The sequence below is a fragment of the Jaculus jaculus genome, chromosome 5 (genome assembly GCF_020740685.1).
Source record: "Jaculus jaculus isolate mJacJac1 chromosome 5, mJacJac1.mat.Y.cur, whole genome shotgun sequence".
NCBI lineage: Eukaryota > Metazoa > Chordata > Mammalia > Rodentia > Dipodidae > Jaculus > Jaculus jaculus.
The window spans coordinates 156,241,631-156,265,274 of NC_059106.1; the positions used below are offsets into that span (position 1 = coordinate 156,241,631).

The 23,644-nt window shown below is 47.1% G+C and overlaps 1 protein-coding gene across 2 annotated transcripts in view; it reads left to right on the forward strand.

Annotated features, from left to right (window-relative positions):
- Hunk (hormonally up-regulated Neu-associated kinase) overlaps positions 1-23,644 on the forward strand; it is a 118,874-nt gene that overhangs the window by 3,524 nt on the left and 91,706 nt on the right. Inside the window, exon 1 of one of the 2 annotated variants that reach the window (XM_045150342.1) lies at positions 14,810-15,091. The exons of the other annotated variant lie outside the window; for it this stretch is intronic. Coding sequence (XP_045006277.1) covers positions 15,047-15,091 — 45 coding nt within the window. The 5' untranslated portion in view covers positions 14,810-15,046. Of the gene's footprint in view, positions 1-14,809; positions 15,092-23,644 lie in introns of those variants that run through there. 2 annotated transcript variants of the gene reach the window in all.

Consider the following 23,644-nt stretch of genomic DNA (forward strand, 5'->3'; position numbering starts at 1 on the left):
TCCCCAGGATGGTCTGGGCTCCGGGGACTGCAGAGCATCCTGGGAAATCTGGAGTTTAGCTCACTCAATTGCCAGCTTTAAAGTAACAATGGTGTCATTGATAGCATTTATCTCCCCAGTCCAGCGCCTTTAATGCTTAACTAATAGATGTGGGTTTAGCAGATTGTAGAGATTAAAGTGTGTGTGTGTGTGTGTGTGTGTGTGTGTGTGTTCGTGACTCTGCTTGGGAAGGATCAGGGAGTTCATGAACTCCCAGCCCCACTCTGGTTTTGGGTACTGCCTTAATGAGCAAGGCCAAAAGAAAGATGAAGGCTGCCTTGGGCTGCTTGCAAGCTAAATTCTTTGATGAAGGCTGTTTCATGGGGAAATGACTTCAAGCGTGTTGAGGAGGGACACATGCTTGTGCCCTCTGTTACTCTCTCCTTTCTTGGGATGCATGTCTCTTCTCTCCTCTCCTTAACTTATTATTGTTGTTATTATTTTGGTTTTTTGAAGTAGAGTCTCTCTTTAGTCCAGGCTGACCTGGAATTCCTTCTCTATATAGTCTCAGGCTGGTCTTGAACTCACAGCAATTCCCCTATGTATCCTATAGTATGTATGTACAGTGCATATGTGTGTGTGTGTATGTAGTATGTGTGGCATGATGTGTGCATGTATACTGCATGCACATGTGTGTATGTATAGTCTAGGCATGTGTGTGCATGCAGGATGTGTAGCATGGTGGATGTATGATGTGTGCATGTGTGCCTGTCGTATGTATAGCATGTGTGTATGTATAATGTAGGACTGTGTGTATATGCAGTATTGTGGCATGGTGTGTGTGTATAGTGTATGTGCAGATGCATATGCCTTGGTGCATGTACATTACATGTCCTCCTCCATCACTCTTCCTGTTTTATCCTTGACTGTGAGTCTTTCACTGAATCTGGATCTGTAGGCTTTAAGAAAAAATCATTTATTTATTTGTTTGTTTATTTATTTATTTACATGAGAGAGAGAGAGAGAGAGAGAGAGAGAGAGAGAGAGAGGGAGAAAATAGGTGCTCCAGGGCCTCCAGCCATTGCAAACGAATTCCAGACACATATGCCCCCTTGTGCATTTGACTTATGTGGGTCCTGGGGAATCGAACTGGGGTCCTTTGGCTTTGCAGGCAAACACCTTAACCTCTAAGCCATCTCCCCAGCCCAGGCTTTTCTTTTCATCCATCTGGATGACTTGGGGGTCCTCTGAGGCAGGAGGGTGTGGATATGTGTAGCTTTTTTACATGGGTTCTGGAGGACCGTATGCCAGTTAGGATCTCTTGTATCTTCATGCTTGCATAGTGCTCTTACCCTGAGCTTTTCTGGGAATGGTGGCACTCAGCTTTGTGTGTGTGTGTGTGAGACACACACACACACACACACACACACACACACACAGAGAGAGAGAGAGAGAGAGAGAGAGAGAGAGAGAGAGAGAGAGAGAATTGGTGTGCCAGTGCCTCCAGCCACTGCAAACTCCAGACATGTGCAATCCCTTGTGTGCATGTGTGACCTTGCACATGCATCATGTTATGCATCTGGTTTATGTGGGATCTGGAGAGTTGAACATGGGTCCTTAGGCTTCACAGGCATGTGCATTAATTGCTAAACCATCTCTCCAGTACCCCCCAGCCCTTTTGAAAAATAGATACAGACTTAAATTGTTTATGAAGTCAGATAGTGAGAAGCAGATGTGGCTTCCCCAGACCACCCTGTGTAGGATTTGGGGTAACTTATCTTGGAAATCAGTTCAGGATGGAGGAAGAGAAGCCAAGGGACACAGCATAGGCTGTGTTTTGGACCCGCCTATCAAAGTCTGCACTGTGTGGGCACTTGAAGGCATATTTGGGGCCACGTATTCCGCCGTTTTGCCTTGGTGTACCATTTCCAAAATGCTCTGGGCGCAGTCCTCTAGGCTTTGCTGGGACTTCCTGTGTGCGTCTGGATGACAAAAGGACCCCTTTCCCCTGACTTCCATTTCCAGTTAATCCTATCTCATTGAGAGTCTCCTTTTGCTACCATTAGCTGCAGGGCAGGGCAGTGGGTTACCCACTTGGCCTCTGAAGTTGTTTGTTTGGAAGTAATCCAAATCTAGATGGACCTTTTATGGCCTGAAAACAAAGGAAGGCTTGGGCTGAGACCTAGTTTTGCCCTCCTTTGACTTCAAGTGAATGCGATCTCTGAAAATCTGCCTTTCAGGACAGTCACTTGTCATGTGACCTTCTTAATTGGTACCTCTCAGTCGTGGCTGAACTAAGTTGATGCTGGGACCAGGGAAAAATGATCTGAGCATCAGATTCTGATGAGCGTCACTTGCCCGCTGTGATCCTGAGACAGGACGAAGCTGCTGGGTAGGAGCGCCGACTAATGGCTTCAAGAGACTGAGGGAAGTTGGGCTTGCTGCCCGAGCGTGGTTCTTGGATAGCTATGAAATGTCCAGTCTGTGGCCCATAAGATGCTATGATTGGGCTGGAGAGATGGCTTAGCGGTTAAGCGCTTGCCTGTGAAGCCTAAGGACCCCGGTTCGAGGCTTGGTTCCCCAGGTCCCACGTTAGCCAGATGCACAAGGGGGCGCACGCGTCTGGAGTTCATTTGCAGAGGCCGGAAGCCCTGGCGCGCCCATTCTCTCTCTCTCCCTCTACCTGTCTTTCTCTCTGTGTCTGTCGCTCTCAAATAAATAAATAAATAAAAATTAAAAAAAAAAAGATGCTATGATTACATTTTGAAACATGGATCTAATACAGCTGGAAAGGTGGCGTGAGAACAGTTTAAGCATATCTCAGACTGAATTGGTTTGGTAGGCAAACTCAGCTGAGTCCTCCATGCCAACCTGCTCATGCCACTGTTAACCTTCTTTTGTGATTAAGAGGCAAAGTTGAGTACATAAACCATTGGTTAAGATGTGTAAATATCTTGTTCCAAGTCAGTTAAAAAGAAACCCAGTTTACCACTTTCACTAAAACTATTTCTGGGCTAAAAATAAGGGTCGCCTGCTTAGTAAGTAGCCGATAATCATGCACCAAGCGCCACGGTGCTGGTACCTGGAGTGGAGGAGTTACTAAAAATACCTTTTACTATGTTTTACTCAACAGGAAATATGACTAATTTTAGAGGTGGCCTTTTGACAGATCTGTTTTTAGCAAGTATTTCTGAAACAAACAGGTGCTAAGTCCTGAATTTCTGTGTGCTAAAAATTTCCGAGTACGAGCTCTGAGGAACAAGAAATACTTAGAGAACTGGAAATTCCTCTTAATCGCCAGCAAGGCTGCTCGGCAAGATGAGGCATTTGCAGAGGCACCTGCTCTGGGTGTCCTGTGTGACAAGGCAGTGTCTATAATTTTTGCAGAGTGCAGGCCACGCAGTTGCGGGCACATGCTTTTGAACTTCCTGCCCTGCCTCATCTTTTTGAAGTACAATTGGCACGTAGGTCCTGCTGCTCCGTGTTCAGTGATACAGGCCCTGAAGACTTCAAAGGGTGCTGTGAGTCAACACCACCATGCCGAATGGCGCCCACACGAGAGGTGCAACCCCGTATTTGCTCTGCGGGTGTGGAGTCCTCGTTGGACATAACCTGTCTGACTCAGGTCTGCAAGACCGTGGCCTTCTGCCTGCTGCTGGCTGTTCCTGGGAAGGGTGGCGATCATGAGTCACGGTGGTCATCCCTCCAGAAGGAGTGGGGAGGGGTACCCATGTCCTCCCAAAGAGATGGGCTGGTTGGGTGCTTTTGCAGGGAAGGTAAAGCCTGATTTATTGATTGATTTTTTTTTTTTTATTAAAAAAATGTGTTTTGAGGGGCTGGGGAAATGGCTCAGTTGTTAAAAGTGCTCGCTGAGCAATCCAGAGGTAGCAACCCCAGCGATCATATAAAGACAGATGCAAAGCCGGGCATGGTGGTACACACCTTTAATCCTAGCACTGGGGAGGCAGAGGTAGGAGGATCACTGTGAGTCTAAGGCCACCCGGAGAATACATAGTGAATTCCAGGTCAGTCTTGGCTAGAGTGGGACCCTACGTTGAAAAAAAAAAAAAAAAAAGACAGATGCAATTTAGCACAAGCTGCTTTAAGCCCACAGTCACCCAAGGCATGGGAAGTGGGGACTGGGGCCTCCTGAAGCTCCCAGGCCAGTTAGTGTGACATTTGCAGCCTACCGTTTTGCTAACCATTGCAGTCTCCTCCTCTACTCAGTCCAGGCTCTGATCATGTCCAAGTGGGAGTCTGAATTGGATTTCGTGCCTTCTGATGGGGCTGTTGCTGGATGGCAGATTGCCAGGGGCAGCGGGCATGAGCCAAGGACCAGGCTCTTCTGTGCTGCCGCCTGTAGCAGCCTGCCTGAGGAGTTCCTTTCAGAATTTTACTAGGGGTGATGTGGAGATTCTTGTCACAGGAAAGAGTTTCAGGATGAGCCAGTGAGAAGTAGAGTTGGAGTTTGTTTAAGAAGAGATTTTTTTGTTTTGAGGCAAACCCAACAGACTGGCCTTTTATTTTTTTATGAGAGAATATGAATTGGTGCACCAGGGCCTCCAGCCACTGTAATTGAACTCCAGATGCATGTGTCACCATGGGCATCTGGCTTACATGGGATCTGGAGTGTCGAATATTAGTCCTTAGGCTTTGCGGGTAAGCACCTTAACCACTAAGCCATCTCTCCAGCCCAGGAAGAGATTTTAATGTAGAGTTAAGCAGGGGGCTTCATCAGAAAAAAGGTGCTCAGGAAAAGGACATGACACACCCAACTGTTGATATGGCCTTTCAAGGGAGAGGTGCTCTTCAGCATCATAGCATCTGCCACATATATCATTTTGGGAGTGGTGGCGCATGCCTCTAATCCCAGCACTCGGGAGGCAGAGGTAGAAGGATCGCCATGAGTTCGAGGCCAGCCTAAGACTATATAGTAAATTCCAGGCCTGGGCTAGAGTGAAACCCTACCTCGAGAAACCAAAACCAAAAATAAAAGGAGGGCAATTGAGGAAGACACCTAAATTCAGTTTCTGTCCTCCACATGCACACACATGTTCATGGACTATCCCCCCACATTTGCCCACATGTATGTACACATGAGCACATGCATGCACATGCAACAACAACAAAAAAGAAGAAGAGGAGGAGGAGGAGGAGGAGGAGGAGGAGGAGGAGGAGGAGGAGGAGGAGGGAGGCCTTGTCTCCAAATAAGGCTTCATTCTGAGGTATGGAGACTTAGGCCTCCAACTTATGAATGTGAAAGGGGCACAATGGACTGTTATTGGCACCTGACCCTTGTATATGCTTATGAGCTGGTGAGCTTGTCCACTCCCCACTAGATCACACGCTCCATGAGGAGTGAACCACTGCTTTGCCCACAGTGCCCTGAGTGGCCCCTGGCACATACAGGTATTCACTAAAGAGTCTTAGAATGGATCAAAGAAAGCTTTGATCTCCCTAAACATGGGGCAGCCTTCTGAGCGGTAATGCGCAGGTTGACCGGCTGGGCATCGTAGGCTTTTTCTGTGATTCTTCCTCACTCCCTGCTGCTACTTCTGTTTCTCCTGGGGAAGCCTGAGGTTGAGCTGGTTACCGAGAAAGCCCTAGAGATAGTGGCGCTTTTTACAGGGACTTGTGAAGGTGGACTCCGAGGCTCCTGAGAACCAGAGCAGACACATATTTTGCGGTGTCACAGGACTGCTAATGGACCCCTCAGCTTTCCCGAGAAAATGTACCAACACTGCGGCAGATGGAGAATTTGCTATTTGCAAACATACATTTTTTTTTTTTTTTTTGGACGTCTACCATGGAGATATATGTAGCTTTGGAGTCTGTCTCTTTGACTGTAATCCCCCCCTCCCATAAGTTATTAGTCTCCTAACCCAAATTCCTGCCAAGACATTCTGTAATCCTGCAGCCTTCTGCAAGAAAATCCTTGCCCATTTTGTGAGCCATTCAGTATATCTTAGTCTCCTGCCCTGCATTATCTCTGCCATGCTCACCCCCTGCTTATGGCTTATTGCTAAGTTGACAGGGCACCCTTCAACTGCTGCTCGAACACACACACACTCCCTCTCTGTGTCAGTGTACGTGTGGTGTGGTGTGTGGCATATGCACGTGTGTGTACAGATGCGCGCACCCATGTGGACACGTGCAGAGGCCAGAGGCTAACACTGGGTTCTTCCATCTCTCATCCTCATGTTTTCTCGAGCCGGACTCTCTCCCTCACCTTGTAGCTGCCACTTTTGGTTAGTGAACCCCAGTGATGCTACAGTCTCCTCCTGAATAAGAATGTGGTTACACACATGCGTGACCACACCCAGCTTTTTTTTTTCTTTTGGTTTTCAAGGTAGAGTCTCACTCTAGCCCAGGCTGACCTGGAATTCACTATGGAGTCTCAGGGATGGCCTTGAACTCACTGCGATCCTCCTACCTCTGCTTCCCGAGTGCCGGGATTAAAGGCGTGCGCCACCATGCCCGGCTCTTGGTAGCTGCTTTTGTAACTGTCCTGGTAGGACATTTTAAAGGGAGACTTGTGGGGCTGGAGGGATAGCCTCGCAAAGCAAGAAGACCCGAGTTTGAATCCAACTATCCATGTAAAAACGTGGGGCGTGGTGGCTTAGTCTTGTTATCCAGTGACAGAGGCAGAGACGGGGGGGCGTCCTGGGGCTTTCTGGCCAGCCAGTCTAGCTTAATTTAATTAGTGAGTCCTAGGCCAATGAGAGATTATGACTCAAAAAGAGGACATTATTGAGGGTAATGTCTGGGGTTGTCCTCTGGCCTGTATACAAAACTGCATGCAAGTGCACAAAAATGCACGCATGCATCAAAACAAGAGAAACTATCAAAAAAAAAAACAATAAAAAAGTGCTTGGTGGGCTGGAGAGATGACTTAGCGGTTAAGGAGCTTGCCTGTGAAGCCTGAGGACCTGGTTCGATTCTCTAGGTCCCACGTAAGCCAGATGCATGTGGTGGTGCACGTGTCTGGAGTTCATTTGCAGTGGCTGGAGGCCCTGAGCTCTCTCTCTCTCTTTCTCTCACTCTCTTTCTCTCTGTCTTTAATAAGTAAATAAAAATAAAATGAAATTTAAAAAAAAGGTGCTTGGCCTCTTCCTTCAGTTGGCAGACTATTGAAAACAATGGACACCAAAGATGTAAATGTTCCCATGGGATCCCATGCTGGGAGAAGGGGAGCTCTAAAGCCCTGGTACCAACCAGAGGAATCCTTGCTTCCCTGGGACAGTTCTGACAATTTCTCAGACCACCGATGAGGACAGACCTGAGCTGAGACAATGATAGGGCAATATGGGCGGGACCACACCTTGCCCAGGGATGCTTAAGTATGCATACCTCGTGCCCTCTATTTAAGCCTCTTGTGAGGACGCAGAAAATGGGCCTGGGCTTCACTGAACTCTGTGATTTACTCTCTTCCCAGCATAGGCCACACTGAATGAATCTCTGTGGCTGGAACCCAGGCTTTGATCTTCAAACTTCAGTGACACTCGGAGCAGCTAAAGTCAGCAATCTGTCTGTTGGTTTCAGTACTTTTTGTTTGCCTGGGAGGGGGACACTCTTGGGAGCGGAGAAGGCCGTCAATCAATAGTAGCGCTCTAAGCACATGTCTTGTGTAGGAGTCCCTGGTCGAGCCATTCTTCTATTTATTCCAAACAAGGTTGAACAAGCAGGACCTTTGCCTGGTGCATTATGCACAGCAGCAGTATGGCAGCTTCCCCAAGCTTTGCACAGCCCCTTCAGGGAGAGGGGACATGGAGGCCATGGAATGAGGAACTGCCTGGGGTGGAAGTGAACTGGCCCTGGGATCAGCAGGGTTTAGCATTTTATCTGAGCTTCAGTGGAAACAAATGGAGAAAGATAAGTGTTATCACTTATGCAATCGGGCTTTTGCTTTCGGTTGGCGGTACTGCCTCTGGGATGCAGAAGTGGAGGTTTCTAAGTGCAGTCTTTATTCCAGGTTAAAAATTTAATTAGAGAAACTGTTCTATGACTCAGTTCTCAGTTGAACATTTACGTTTAATAATGCTAATAAAGAAAGCTTGTTTTGAAAACATCAGTGCAGGTTTGTGAAGTGTCATTCCCATAGGATGACATTTTATTCTATTAAAAACTAACATTTGTGAGCAGTGGTTGCAATTTCAAGGCCAATTTGATGTAATAAAATGAGAATTTCCCTCTGGAGGGAAAGCGCTATGTGGTGAATGTACTCCCACAGAATTCAGCACTCTTGAGTTGCTTCTAGACCAGCACTGAGTGCTGTTACTACATCCCATCCTCTCTTCTTCCCTCCCTCCCTTCCTTTCTCTTTTCTTTCTTTCTCTCTTTTCATTTTTAAAAAATTTATTTATTTAAGAGAGAAAGAGGAAAGAAAGAGGCAGATAGAGAGAGAAAGAATGGTCACGCCAAGGCCTTCAGCTGCTGTAAAGGAACTCCAGATGCATGGGCCACTTTGTGCATCTGGCTTAACATGGGCAATGTGAATCGAACAGGTCCTTAGGCTTTACTGGCAAGTGCCTTAACAGCTGAGTCATCTCTCCAACCCCCTTCCTTCCCTTCCCTTCCCTTCCCTTCCCTTCCCTTCCCTTCCCTTCCCTTCCCTTCCCTTCCCTTCCCTTCCCTTCCCTTCCCTTCCCTTCCCTTCCCCTCCCCTCCCCTCCCCTCCCCTCCCCTCCCTCCCCTCCCCTCCCCTCCCCTCCCCTCCCCTCCCCTCCCCTCCCCTCCCCTCCCCTCCCTCCCTCCCTCCCTCCCTCCCTTCCTCCCTCCCTTCCTTCCTTCCTTCCTTCCTTCCTTCCTCCCCTTCCTTGTTCCAGTGTTGTCCTTCAACTATTTAAATGCCTTTAATCCCAGCACTGGGGAGGCAGAGGTAGGAAGATCGTTGTGAGTTCGAGGTCACCCTGAGACTCCATGGTGAATTCCAGGTCAGCCTGAGCTAGTAGAGTGAGACCCTACCTCAAGAATAAAAAATGTGTAAAAGTATTTTGGAGCCTAGACAGATGCTCAGTGTGTAAAGCAGTGGCCTTGCAAACATGAGTAGCCGTGTTTGGATCCCAGACCCATGGGCCAAGCCTAAAACTGTGATCCCAGCATCCCAGCATACCCGTGACCAGATGGAAGGCAGGGACAGGAGAATTTCCCAGAGGCTTGTGGACCAGCCAACTCGGTGTACCAAGTTGTGAACAATGAGAGACCCTCAAAGGAGGTGGGAGAGGAGGACTGACACCCCAAAGTTGTCTTTTTTTTTTTTTTTTTTTCCGAGGTAGGGTCTCACTCTGGTCCAGGCTGACCTGGAATTAACTCTGCCATCTCAGGGTGGCCTTGAACTCATGGTGATCCTCCTACCTCTGCCTCCCGAGTGCTGGGGTTAAAGGCGCGCGCCACTACGCCCGGCCCAAAGTTGTCTTTTGACCACCACACGCACCATGGCACTGCTCACATCCTCTTGTATGCACACAACACACACGTGCCAAAATACATTTTAAAAATATTTTTTGTTCATTTTTATTTATTTATTTGACAGTGACAGAGAGAGAAAGAGGCGGGGGGGGGGAGGGAGAGAATGGGCACACCAGGGCCTCCAGCCACTGCAAACAAATTCCAGATGCATGTGCCCCCTTGTGCATCTGGCTAATGTGGGTCCTGGGGAATCGAGCCTCGAACCGGGGTCCTTAGGCTTCACAGGCAAGTGCTTAACTGCTAAGCCATCTCTCCAGCCCCCAAAATGTGTTTTTGACTAAGTGCTTAGTATTTAAAATTTCCCGAAATCAGTCACATGCACGCTGTAGAAACTTTGAGGTATTAACGCATCCAAACACGTGTTGTGTTAACCCTGAGTGATTGCTCTTTGTTTTGCTTAAGCGGCCGCTCAGGCAGGCAGTCTGCGCTGGTAAGGCGGCCACTGGCTGTGATGTCAGACTTCATCATCCACGCCCCCTCTGTTTTGGAGCACGAAGTTTCTTTTCTGCTGAATTAAACATGACTCCCTCCCCAACTTTCCTTGGGGAACGCAGCAGACACCACCATCAGAAAAGAGTCACACAGTCCCATGACAATCCATGCGACTATTTAGAAGGGTCAGTTACACGTAATGCAGATGTGTCCGGGGCTGACTTTTGGATTACATGTATCATAAAGTTGAGATATACTGTTCACACTGGGTTGTCATTACTCTTATTTTGTTAAATATTTGTCTAAAATTTGATGGTTGCTGAGGTGTAATATTCCATTATTTGGAGTTAGTGCAATTGTGAAAACTGGTTTCCAGTTATTAGACATTACATTGGTTCAAAGTCTCCCCGCATGAATGATGTTCCCGGGACCGCCCTTGTGTGCACATCTCAGGGCCACTCCTTGCAATTAGTATTGAAAATGCTTTCGCCATATTGGCAATTTGCGCTTTAGCAGGATCCTGTCACATGACACATTGTATGAAACTGGCTTTTTAAAGATGTATTTTGATAATTAAATAGAATCCGTTGTAACTTGAGTAATTTATACTTGGTTAAAATGTATGCTTTTATAAAATATGGTTAGTGATTTCTCACTATTTCCTCCTACTTATCTTACTGGCTTTTTTAGGAATTTGTTATGGCTGTTGCACTTATTGTCTTTTATTTGGTCTTTTGCCTTTTGAATTATTTTATAGCTTTTTGTTTTTGTAAAGCAGAGGGAGACACACAGAAAGTGCTTTTTCTACTCAACCAATGAATCTTTTTTTTTTCCTGTACTTTCCTCATATTTTTTTCTTCCCTCATATTTTTTTTTTTTAAAGTTTTTTGGTTCATTTTTTATTTATTTATTTGAGAGCGACAGACATAGAGAGAAAGACACATAGAGGGAAAGAGAGAGAATGGGCGCGCCAGGGCTTCCAGCCACTGCAAACGAACTCCAGACGCGTGCGCCCCCTTGTGCATCTGGCTAACGTGGGACCTGGGGAACCGAGCCTCGAACCGGGGTCCTTAGGCTTCACAGGCAAGCGCTTAACCGCTAAGCCATCTCTCCAGCCCCTTCCCTCATATTTTTATCTTATGTAATGACTGTGTTTGTTGTTGGGGGCTTTGTAGGAAAGTGCAGTGCTGGCGTGGGGGCTTGTGACTCCCCCCCCCCCACCGTTGGATAATGGTGTCCTCCAGGCTTTGGAGGCTGATAGCTTTGTGCTTCCAGTTTTCTGCTACTCCGTACTGGAGAAGTCTTGGACCATGTATTGGGGCCCTTTTATCTTCAACTTCTCTGTCTGTGAATAGTGAAAATGACACCTTTTGGATATGTATTGGGGCTCATGTGCATACCCATATGTACACATATATGCCGTGTGTGTGTGTGTGTGTGTGTGTGTGTGTGTGTGTGTGTGTGTTGAGCTTGACCACGTACTCATCACCCTGTTGGAGAACAGATGCAGTGGGCTCTTCCCTTATTTAGACTCTCACACCTGTTTTAAAACTTAAGGTAGGTGGAGATTTAGACTCTCTCAGCCGGCAAGGCACAGACGCCCACTTTTTGTCTGGATGGGGGGGGGAGTTTCACTCTGAGGGTAAAAGGGAGGGGCAGGAGATTGGTGGAACTTCTGCCATGCAGTCACCTTCCCAGGACAGGAATGCCCCTGGGACGCATGGGGGGGGGCAGGGGGTCACATGCGTCCACATTTCTCACATTCCATTCCCCTTCTGTCTGCCTCTGTGACCCTCCCCCCCCCCCGCCCCCGCCCCCGCTTGGCAGCTTTCCTGCCTTACCAGGGGCTTCTCTGTCTCCTGGTTTTTATTTTTTGCTCTTTCTAGGCATGACTGGGCTTCCTTCCGTCTTTAGGAGTGATGACACTGTGCTAGGGCTGATCTTTGAGCCCTTACTGGCCTCACCTCCTTGTCACCTCTTGGCATTGTACATCCTCTAACAGCCAAGGCTCATTTTCAAAATGGAAGGAAAAAGAAAATACCACTGCTTTTCCATGAGCCACCGGACCAGCAAGGCTTGGAAAAGCTTGTTGGACAATTTAGTTCCCCATGTTATTCTTTTTATTTATTCATTTATTTATTTTGTTTTCTAATTTGGTAGCTCTTTTTTCCTTAACATGCAGTGAAACATGTTTCTTTTGGGAGTACCTACCTGCATCCCTCATGACCTTTTGCCAGAAGTCTCTGTCATCGCCTGTAATCTAAGAGTTCTGTTTAGAATATGGGGCTGGGTTTAGAGCATTTTGTTTTGCACTACTTCAGAATTTTTTGTTTCTAGTTCCCACAGTGCTCTGGTCTTTCTTCCCTCAAGGCTACTTTATTCTTTTTTTTATTTTATTTTTTTATTTTCATTTTTATTTTTTTTTTAATTTTTATTAACATTTTCCATGATTATAAAATATATCCCATGGTAATTCCCTCCCTCCCCACCCCCACACTTTCCCGTTTGAAATTCCATTCTCCATCATATTACCTCCCCATTACAATCATTGTAATTACATATATACTATTCTTTTTTTAAAAAAAATTTATCTTATTTTTTTATTTTAGAGAGAGAGAGAATGAATTGGTATGCCAGGGCTTCAGCCAATCGAACTCCAGACACTTGTGCCACCCTAGTGGGCATATGTGACCTTGTGCTTGCCTCACCTTTGTGCGTCTGGCTTACGTGGGATCTGTAGAGTCGTATATGAGTCCTTAGGCTTCGCAGGCAGGCGCCTTAACCACGAAACCCTCTCTCCAGCCCAAGGCTACTTTATTCTTGTACCGTTCCAGCCCCACATGGTTGCCAGTTGTCCTAGGCCGGAGAATAGGATATTGATTGTTTCCGTTTCCTGTTGCCTGTGGCACAGGAATGCTTCTTGAATTAGAGCTAAATTTGGAGTATAAAGTATTAAATGTCAAATTTGAAAGAGAACATGTCTAAGACTTCTTTGTTGTAGAAAAGAGGGCTATGCAAGGTCCAGGAGAAGGGAGAGGAAGAAAGAAATGAGGGGAAAGAAAATGATCAGTGACTTCTCCCTTTTCCAAACCTCTAAGATCTAATTTTGCACGTGTGTGTGTGTGTGCATATATGATGCATGTTTGTATATGTACGGGTGCATATGTGTGCGCAGGTGCATGTGGAGGCCAAAGGTCAACGTCAGGTGTCTTCCTCAGTTGTTCTCCACGTTTTTTTTTTTTTTTTTTTAATTTGAGAGCGACAGACACAGAGAGAAAGACAGATAGAGGGAGAGAGAGAGATTGGGCGCGCCAGGGCTTCCAGCCTCTGCAAACGAACTCCAGACACGTGCGCCCCCTTGTGCATCTGGCTAACGTGGGACCTGGGGAACTGAGCCTCGAACCGGGGTCCTTAGGCTTCACAGGCAAGCACTTAACCGCTAAGCCATCTCTCCAGCCCTGTTCTCCATGTTTTTTAACTTTTATTTTTATTTTTTGGTCTTTTGAGGTAGGGTTTCACTCTAGCTGAGTCTGACCTGGCATTCACTTGTACTCTCAGGGTGGCCTCGAACTCACGGTGATCCTCCTACCTCTGCCTCCCGAATGCTGGGATTAAAAGCGTGTGCCACCACTCCTGGCTCTTCCACATTATTTAAAAAAAATATTATTTATTTATTTGCAAGCAGAAAGAGATAAAGAAGAAAGACAGACAGAGAGAGAATGGATGTGCCAGGTCCTCCAACCAGATGAACTCCAGATGCACATGCTACTGTGTGCATCTGGCTTTATGTGGGCACTAGGAATTGAACCCCTAGGCTTTGCAGACCAGTGCCTTAACCTCTGAGCCATTTTTCCAGCCCCACCTTACTTTTTGAAACAGCGTTTCTCACTGAACCTGAAGCTTCACCAGTTTGGTTAGATTGGCTAGCTATCCAGCCCTAGTGATCCCCTGCTCTCTGCCTCTCCCGTGCTGGGTTTACAGCTATATGCCATCATGCCTGGCATTGTAAGTGGATGTTAGGAATCTGAATTCAGGTTCTCATGCCTCCATGGCAAGCACTTTACTCACGAGCCAAGTCCAGGACCTACTTCTAGTTGTAAAGTCATTTGCTGGGTGGACTGTGAGGTCAGCATGCTCTCTGGTGGGGAAATTTCCCAATTGAAACTACTTAAAAACAAAATAATGACAAAAATATGACCTTTACACAGAAGTGACCTTTTTTAAAACCATGCAAACATCAGTTTATCACGTTATTGCAGAGCTGCTAATCATCCCTTTGGACTTTTGTACCAATTAAAAAAGCTATTCCAAGACACACCAATAAGAAAAGACATCACTTGGGACAGACCAATTGGAAAAAACCAGCATCTTCTGAATGGGCTAACTTAAAAAAACAAAACAAAATAAACCAAAAACAGCCTATCCTTAAGCGGACCAGTTGGCAGTGTTAGGTTTCCTGGTTCACACTGGAGGGCTAAGATGGGCAGTTTCTTGGATCTAAGACTTTATTGTAATGGGGGAGAGGGAGAAAGAGAGAGGGAGAGAAGAAAAGAAGAGGAAAGGAGAGGAAGAGAGAGAGAGAACGTGAGAAAAAAGGGCTTTCACACACCTGTAGCAGGAGAGCCAAAATGAGAAGGAGGGAGCTGTTTTTCTTGTGGGGGGGGGGGAGGCGAGAAACTGCTCTGTGAGGGAGGGACCTTGGGTGGTGTGCACAGGTGTGGGTCGTGGGAAGGTGGCCTTCCCTCTTAGCTCAGAGGTACACTTAATTACCATACTAGAAGCAGTTCCCAAGTCCCATGGTTAATACGGTCAGGTGGTAGGCGAAAGACCGGGTAGAGAATTCTGAGACCCTTAGCGGATAGATCAGTTGAAAAAAATGTCTCATGCTGAGCAGAAGCAGCTGCTTGGTGCCGAGTCCTCCAAGTAGCCAATGTTTTTAAGAGGCAGATTATTCCCTTCCCTCCAGGGCACAGAGGGTGGCAAGCGCAGTGGGGTCTGGATTATTGCCCACAGTGCACCTTTCCCACGGGAGACTGCTACCCAAGACACCAAAGGGCATCGTGAACCTGCCCGAGAATCAGATCTGCCAACAGTGAGCTGCCTTCTAGGCCCGGAACTGAGCTGCTACAAGCAAAGCCACACTGGAGCTGTTACAATGTAAAAGAAAATGTTGCTAGAGTACTGGACACCCCAGGGCTCTAGTGAATTGCAGGTAAAAATCAACAGAATCCTTCCTAGTCCCTTTTGGCTTTAGCAGAAATCTTTGTTATTGTTGCTTTCTTTCTTTCTTTCCTTTTTTTAAAATTTTTATTTATTTATTTGAGTGACAGACACAGAGAGAAAGACAGATAGAGGGAGAGAGAGAGAATGGGCGCGCCAAGGCTTCCAGCCTCTGCAAATGAACTCCAGACGCGTGCGCCCCCTTGTGCATCTGGCTAACGTGGGACCTGGGGAACTGAGTCTCGAACCGGGGTCCTTAGGCTTCACAGGCAAGCACTTAACCGCTAAACCATCTCTCCAGCCCTGTTGCTTTCCTGATAAGAGAAAGTGAGGTACATTGCAGCATTTGGATGAGAAGGAAGTTAAATGTGCTTGTGGAGTTCACTGCTGAGAAGACACATGTGAGCAAGCGGGGTTCTGAAGTCAATGCCCTGGACCCTCAAGATCTATAACCTTCAGTCTCCGGAGTCTTCTCTCAGCCAGATACAAAGCTCAGACTTCCTGTGTGCTAAGAGCAGAAACAGCTGTTGAACCCGAGTCCGGGAGACCCCAGTCTACAAGTTTGCAGAAGGACGATGTGAAAGATCAGCTCCCGCTCCTGCACAGTTCCTTGCACGGACGAGGAAATGGTGTGACAATTTAATAAGGGGCCTGTGACAATTACAGGCAAGTGAGGAGAATAGAAAGCCAGAGTCTCAAAAACCAAAACAAAATAGGGATTTTTGTTTTCTATTTCTCTGGGAAAGGAACGTGGTGGTTTTGGGTTTCCTTGTAGGTAATCAGAGAGGCTCATTCATCTCTGTGTCATGGAAGAAAATCCCAGTGTCAGGAAAGACCCTGCAGAATTATCACTGACAGCTGGGTGGGCATGCATGCCTCACCGGTGCGCAGATAGACAGAAGCGACTTTTTTTTTTTTTTTTTCGAGGTAAGGTCTCACTCTAGCCCAGGCTGACCTGGAATTCACTATATAGTCTCAGGGTGGCCTCAAACTCACAGAGATCCTCCTACCTCTGTCTCCCAAGTGTGAGTGCTGGGATTAAAGGTGTGCGCCACCATGCCTAGCCGAGTTTTCTTTTTAATCTTTTTTTAAACATTTTTTAGTTTATTTTTATTTATTTATTTGACAGTGACAGACAGAGAGAGAAAGAGGCAGAGAGTGAGAGAGAGACAGAGAATGGGCATGGCAGGGCTTCCAGCCACTGCAAACGAACTCCAGGCACGTGCGCCCCCTTGTGTATCTGGCTAATGTGGGTCCTGGGGAACCGAACCTCGAACCCGAGTCCTTAGGCTTCACAGGCAAGCGCTTAACCGCTAAGCTATCTCTCCAGCCCTTAAAAAAAAATTTTTAAGATATAGTTTATTTATTTATTTATGAGAGAGAGAGAGAATGGCCACACTGGGGCCTCTAGCCACCACAAACGAACTCCAGACGCATGTGCCACATATGCATGTGGCTTATGTGGGACCTGGAGAATTGAACCTGGGTCCTTAGGCTTCGCAGGCATGTGCCTTCACTGCTAAGTCATCTCTCTAGCCCAGAAGAGACCTTTTAAATAGAGTTGCTTGGTGTGGCTTCTGCCTCCCCAAAGGCTTGTGAGCCTTAGCTCTGCTCACTGTAGTGGCCCTTGGGTCCTGGGAGCCTGAGCCCACACACAGGGAAGCTGAAGGTGGGGTTTCCCTACCATTCCTTTGTTCAAGTCCCAACTGCCTGGATCTGGGAACATCACTAGGTTGGAAGATAAAGTCTTTCAAGAGGTAATTAAGGTGTAGAGACGTCATAGTGCATGGACCATCATCCAATATGACTTGTGTTCTTAGAAAAGATGGCATTTCAATACAGGCATGTGCACACACAAGAAAAGACCACGTGAATTCACATGCATAAGCCCAGGGAGCGAGGCCTCAGGAGACACCGGCTGGGACAGAACCATGGGCTTCTTGGCCTCCAAACCATGAGCAAATACATTTCTGCCGTCGCAGCTGCCCAGCCTGTGGGGCACTGCCGAGGTGACGTTAGCGGACCAATTCTGTGCTTATGTTCTGGGCTTGTTCATGGGGTGATGGGACCCTCTTTCTTCTCCATGAGCTTCTTCCTGTGGGAAGGAAGCTGGGCTGTCCCTCATACCCCTTGCCTTACTGGATTCTGCTCTGTGGTAAACGCCATATGCAAGCGCCACGGTAAAGCTGCATGTAGATCTGTGGTGGAGTGCCCCAGGCTGTCTGCTTGGGTGGAGGGAGGGGAAAGTTCCTCTTCGAAAAAGCTTCAGTCCCTTTGGTGACTTCTTGTTTTCTCTGGCTAATTTGTACACCCATCAGATGAGTCACAGAGGCTGGGGAGATGGCTCTGTGGGAGCAGCGCTTGCCAACCAAGCACGAGGACCTCCATTTGGATCCCCAGAACCCCTGGATAAAGCCGGGCCTAATAGTGTACACCTGCAATTGCAGTGCCGGGAGGTGGGGACTTGATGGCTAGCTAGTCCCGCCGAGTTGGTGAGCTCTGGGTTCAGTGAGAGGTCCAGTCTTAAAAATAAAGGTGGATGGGCTGGAGAGATGGCTTAGAGGTTAAGGCGCTTGTCTATGAAGCCTAAGGACCCAGGTTTGACTCCCCAGAACCCACATAAGCCAAATGTACAAGGTGACGCATGCACACAAGGTGGCTCATACTCCTGGAGTTTGATTGCAGTTGATAGAGGTCCTGGCACACCAATTCTCTCTTCTCTCTCTCTCTCTCTTTTTCTTGCTTGCTGTCTCAAAAATAAGATGGGGATGGGCTGGAAAAGTGGCTCAGTGGTTAAAGCACTTGCCTGAGAAGACTAAGGACCCAGGTTCGACTCCCCAATACCACATAAGGCAGATGTACAAGATGGTACACGTATCAGGAGTTGTTTTGCAGTGGCTAGAGGCCCTGGCATGCCCATTCTCTCTGTGTTACCTTTTTCTCTCTCAAATAAATATTAAAAAAAAAAAAAGCAATAAGGTGGAGAGTCATTAAGGAAATCTCCTGATGTTGACCTCTGTCCTTCATACACACATGCATACAAAAACACGCACATCACCCACACATGTGCACACAAAAGAAAAGAATGAAAGAATGACAAGAGACTGAAGCAGAAGGATTGCTCTGAGTTCTAGGCCAGTCTGGCCTATGTGGGGAGTTCCAACCAACATGAGCTACAACATGATGATGCACGCCTTTAATCCCAGCCCTCGGGAGGCAGAGTTAGGAGGATCGCTGTGAGTTCAAGGCCACCCTGAGATTACATAGTGAAGTCCAGGTCATCCTGAGCTAGAGTGAGACCTGACCTTGAAAAACCAAAAACCAAAAAATATAAAAATGTATAAAAAGAAGAATGAACCATATTAAGTTCTAATTAGGGATACACACAGATATATTCCATTTTGAGGAGGCTCCAGAAAAGCATCTATGCTTGCTTACAGTCACTTCTGTGTGACTTGTAATGACTTGTAAGTTACATAGGATTTGTGTGGACCTGAATGAAGGGCTGTTCTATGTGGTGCCTAAGGCACTCACAGTGGAAATGTTGTTCCTGTTAACGGGTGTTGTGTGCACTCCTTTCCTGGGGCTGTACCACTGAGGAGCAGAGCTTAAACAACAGACAAGAGATTGCTCCTGGCTGTCAAGGCAGTGCCATCTGAGGACGGGAAGGGAGGGTCATTCTAGGCCACTCTCCCAGCTGCTGGCAGCCTCCGGTGTCCCTTGACCCTTTTCTTGAGTACATTGTCTCCCCTTTGTGTGTGTGTGTCATGTGTCCAGATGTCCCCTTGTATATCATTGCATTGAATTAGGGCTCATCCTAATGACCTCATCTTGATTATCATCAGCAGAGACCCCTTAAAGTCAAGGTCATATCCACAGATACTAGGGTTTAGGATTCCAACATCTTTTTGGGTGGGGGCATACTATTCAACTGTGGCATTGTTATGATTTTTATCTTCTTAGTCCTCCCAAAGGACTTGGGCTTCTTACAGCAAAGAGACAGGCAAGGGTCAAAGGGATGGGGAGGAGGTGTCTGCCAAGATTTATTTCAGGTTCTTGTCCCCCCACCCCCCAAAACTCTTCTGATGCTTAATGTGCAGTAAAATATTGCAGTATTTGCATATAATCTATGCAAATCCTCCGGTCTCCTCCCAGTCTCTCCCGATTACTTATAATGCCTAATACAGTGCAAATGCTATATGTAAATAGCTGTGATACGTGTTGCTTAAGGAACCATGACAAGGAGAACGCCTGTGCAAGTCTAGTACAGATGCAGTTTTTCCTCTGAGTATTGTTCATCCGCCATTATGCTCATGAGAGCAGAACCATGGACGTGGGAGGCTTTGCTGGAAGAGCTCTTTCTGGTTTCCTGGATAGCTGTCTTGCCTCTGTCCTGTGTTCCAGCCTTTGAAATCCACACTGTATTCATACTTCCTTTATCACTGAAACAATTTAAGGGGGGGGTTTATTTTGCTCGTGGGTTAGGAGGACACAGCACGATCATGGGGAAAGAAAGGCCGTGGGCATGGCTTGTGGCTGCAGCAGCTGGAGGAAGAGGCAGCTTGTTTATGTAGACCAGTTGACCAGGAATCTGGAGTGCTCACTTGGGGCAGAACTGGGCTATGCTAAAACCTTTTATTTGGGCTGGAGGGATGGCGTAGCCATTAAAGCGCTTGCCTATGAACCCTGGGGTCTCAGGTTCGATTCCCCAGTACTCACATAAGCCAGATGCACAGGGTGGCACATACATCGGGAGTTCATTTGCAGTGGCTGGAGGCCCTGGGGCACCCATTCTCTTTGTCTCTCTCTGATAAATGAATGAATAGATAAAATATGAAAAAAAACCCTTTTATCTAAGGCCCCACCTCTAAAAGACTACTTAAAGCAATGCTATCATGTAGGGACTAAGTGTTCCAACACATGAGGCTTTGAGGAACATTTCACATCCAAACATAACAGCCACTTGGGAATGTTCACTGTTAATGAGCTCATGGGGCAGTGGTAGAGTTGAGAGAGAAAGGGCGAGTGTGTGAGGAGGAGAGAGGTGCGGTGGAGGCAAGGGCGGTCATGGCACCTTCTGCTGTGTGGACACTGGAAGCACAGCAGAGCTGTGGACCCTTCGGCTGATGTGGATCCCCGGGAAGGGCAGAGAGATGAGCGACGCCGGGCAGCATTGCTCAGCATCACCCTTCGCCCACGTGCCCTGCAATGAGTTCCCAGCTGGCAAAACCATTGTGTGTGTTGTAGTTATTATTAGGACAGGCTTTATACTTTGTGGTTTGAAAATTAGGGCAAGAATAGCTGTGTTGAATATGTTACTTGCAGTTTATTATTTTTTTTTTCTAGACTCTGAAGGTCTCTTTCTCTCTCTTTTGTGTGTATGTGTGTGTTGGGGGGTGGGTGGGCATGCATGTGTGCAGGTATGTTAGAGCATGCAAGTAGAAGCCAGAGGTCAATACTGGGCATCTTCCTCAGTCACACTCCACTTTTTTTTGTTTGTTTGTTTTTGAGATGGGGTCTCGAGCTCACTGATTTGGCTGCACTAATTAACCAGCAAGTTCTAGGGACCCTCCTGTTTCTGCCTCTCCAGCATTGGGGTTACAGGGCACACACCACTTCACCTGGCTTTTAAGTGGGTGCTGGGGACCCAAACTCAGTTCCTAATGCTTACATGGGAAGCACCTTACCCACTTGACTACCTTTCCAGCTTCACAGATTTTTCTACTGTTTATTTATTTATTTTTTTCCTCCAGTGCTGAGGGTTGAATTCAGGGTCTCATGGATGTTGGGCAAGTGCTTCCTCAGTGAGCTACACCTCCCAGACTCATTTCTTGACCAACCCTCCCACCCCATTTATGTTATTTTTTAAAATTTTTTAATTTTTTTCTCCCACCCCATTTTGATCATTCTTCTTATCTGAGGTGCAGCTGGATGGGAATGGGGTAGAAGCTTCTGGGAGTATGCAGGGGAGGATGGCTGTCAGGCCAGCTGAATGAGTCTTGGAAGTTGGAGGTGAAGGAATTGATCCTAAGCCAGTTAATATGAGAGCAATGCCTTTGAGATCCACAAAGCGCCTGCCGGAGCTGCAGGGCCAGTTTGTTAGGAGCCCCCTTTCTGGACTTCATTTGTTGGGGCTGGAGAGATGGCTCAGCAGTTAAGACTTGCTGCCCCTGTGCCTTGAGGCTCAGAGACCCCTTGAATCTGATTTGCTGTCACATAAAAATCTGGGCATGGCAGTAAGTTAAAAAGGAGACATAAAGGGAAGAGAAAGGAAGGGAAGAGGGTACTTAATAGGTTGATATTGTATATATGTAAGTACAATGATTGTGATGGGGAGGTAATATGATGGAGAATGGAATTTCAAAAGGGAAAGTGTGTCGGGGGGGAGGGAGGGAATTAACATGGGATTTTTTATAATCATGAAAAATGCTAATAAAAATTAAAAAAAAAATCTGGGCATGGCTATGTGTGTCCATTGTTCCAGCTCTATAGGACAGTGGAGACTGGAAAATCACTGGGACTTGCTGACTGAAAAAAAAAAAAATCATAGTGAAAAGGCAGCTCCAGGTTGAATAAGAGACTCAATCTCGAGGAAATGGGCAGATGAGCAAAGAATGATGGGCATCTGACATTCTCCTCTGACGCATGCCCCAAGGGTGTGTACGGCTGCACACATGTGCACACACACCACACACGCCATCACATCACACACCACACCATACAAACCAAAAAGTTGAATTGAAAAAAAAGAGAGCCCGGGTATGGTATTGCACACCTTTAATCCCAGCACTCAGGAGGCAGAGGTAGGAGGATCGCCAAGAGTTCAAGCCCACCCTGAGGCAACATAGCATTAGTCAATCCCCAGGTTGACTAATTTCCAGGTCAGCCTGGACAACCTCAATAAACAACAACAAAAAGTCAGAAGAAGGGCTGGAGAGATGGCTTAGCGGTTAAGCGCTTGCCTGTGAAGCCTAAGGACCCCGGTTCGAGGCTCGGTTCCCCAGGTCCCACGTTAGCCAGATGCACAAGGGGGCGCACGCGTCTGGAGTTCGTTTGCAGAGGCTGGAAGCCCTGGCGCGCCCATTCTCTCTCTCTCCCTCTATCTGTCTTTCTCTCTATGTCTGTCGCTCTCAAATAAATAAATAAATAAAATTAAAAAAAAAAAGTCAGAAGAAACGAATCCAGTTGTGGGCTGCTTGTCTTTTGTGGCTTAGGGTTGCAAACGTCTGTAATGTGTGCTGCCGAAGTGGTTGAGATGGCCCCGTGGTGCGCCCATGGTACCCCCTCTTGGGCTGTTCTCTGCAGGCGGAGGTATGCAGTAGGGGAGCCTACTCTGTGCGCAGAAGCAGAGGAAAGGGTTTTAAGAGCCAGGTTCCAGCCACACTAACCTGACTTCGATCTGCCCTTCTTTCATTTTGGGTTGGCTTCCTGGGGCCATTGTGAGAAAGCGCCACAAACCAGAGGCAACAGAAAGTCATTCTCACCTCAGCGGGAAATCCCTGTGTCTGCCACCCTGACCTCCCTGTGAAACCTGTAGGGGAGACACTTCTTTGGACTTTGTGTTAGCTTCTAGTGGGTGCCCACAATGCTTGGCATTCTGTGGCTTTTAACTACATGCTGCAGTTTGGATAAGTCCTCTGGCATTCATACATTGAAACGTTCGCCCCAATGTGGCAGTAGGGACCTGTTGGCAGTGTTAAGAGGTACTGAGGTCGAGGGGGGCCCCACCCTCATGAATGGACTAATGCTATTCTCACAGAACTGGATTAGCGCTGGGGAGGCAGAGGTAGGAGATCACTGTGAGTTTGAGGCCAGCCTGAGACTACAGAGTGAGTTCCAGATCAGCTTGGGCTAGAGTGAGACCCTAGCTCAGCAAAACCAAACCAATAATAATAATAATAATAATAACAACTGGATCAGTTACCAGGAAAGCAGAGTGTTATAAAGTGAGGCTGAGGGCTGGAGATGTAGCCCAGTGGTAGAGTGCTTGCATTGCATGCACAAGGCCCTGGGTTCAATCCCCAGCAGCATACAACACACACACACACACACACACACACACACACACACACGCACACACACACGCCATTATCATCATGTGAAGCTCTCCTTTGCGCTTTCTGTCTGCCCATGTTCTTTACCCCTTCTGCATTTCTGCAATGTCATGGCATATAGCAACCCTTACCAGAAACCAAGCAGATGTCAGCCAGCTCTGTTCTCTTGAACTTCCCAGCTTCCAGACCACGAGTTAAAATAACTTCTTTCTTTTATGAATTATTCCGTCTGTGGTATTTTGTTACAGCCACAGAAAGCAGACTAAAGCTGCATCACTCATATTTCTGCCTCCAGCTTCCCACGGCCTTTCCTCTGTGTGTCTCTTACTCCTCCTCTTGCAAAGACACCAGTCATATTAGGTTAAGGGGTCCGCCTAAATGGCCTTATTTTAACTAATTACACCTGCAGTGACCTTATCTTCAAGGGAGGTCTCTTCCACCCTCTTTGTCCTGTTGGGTTATTTGGCACCCGTGAGTTCTATCTCTGGGTT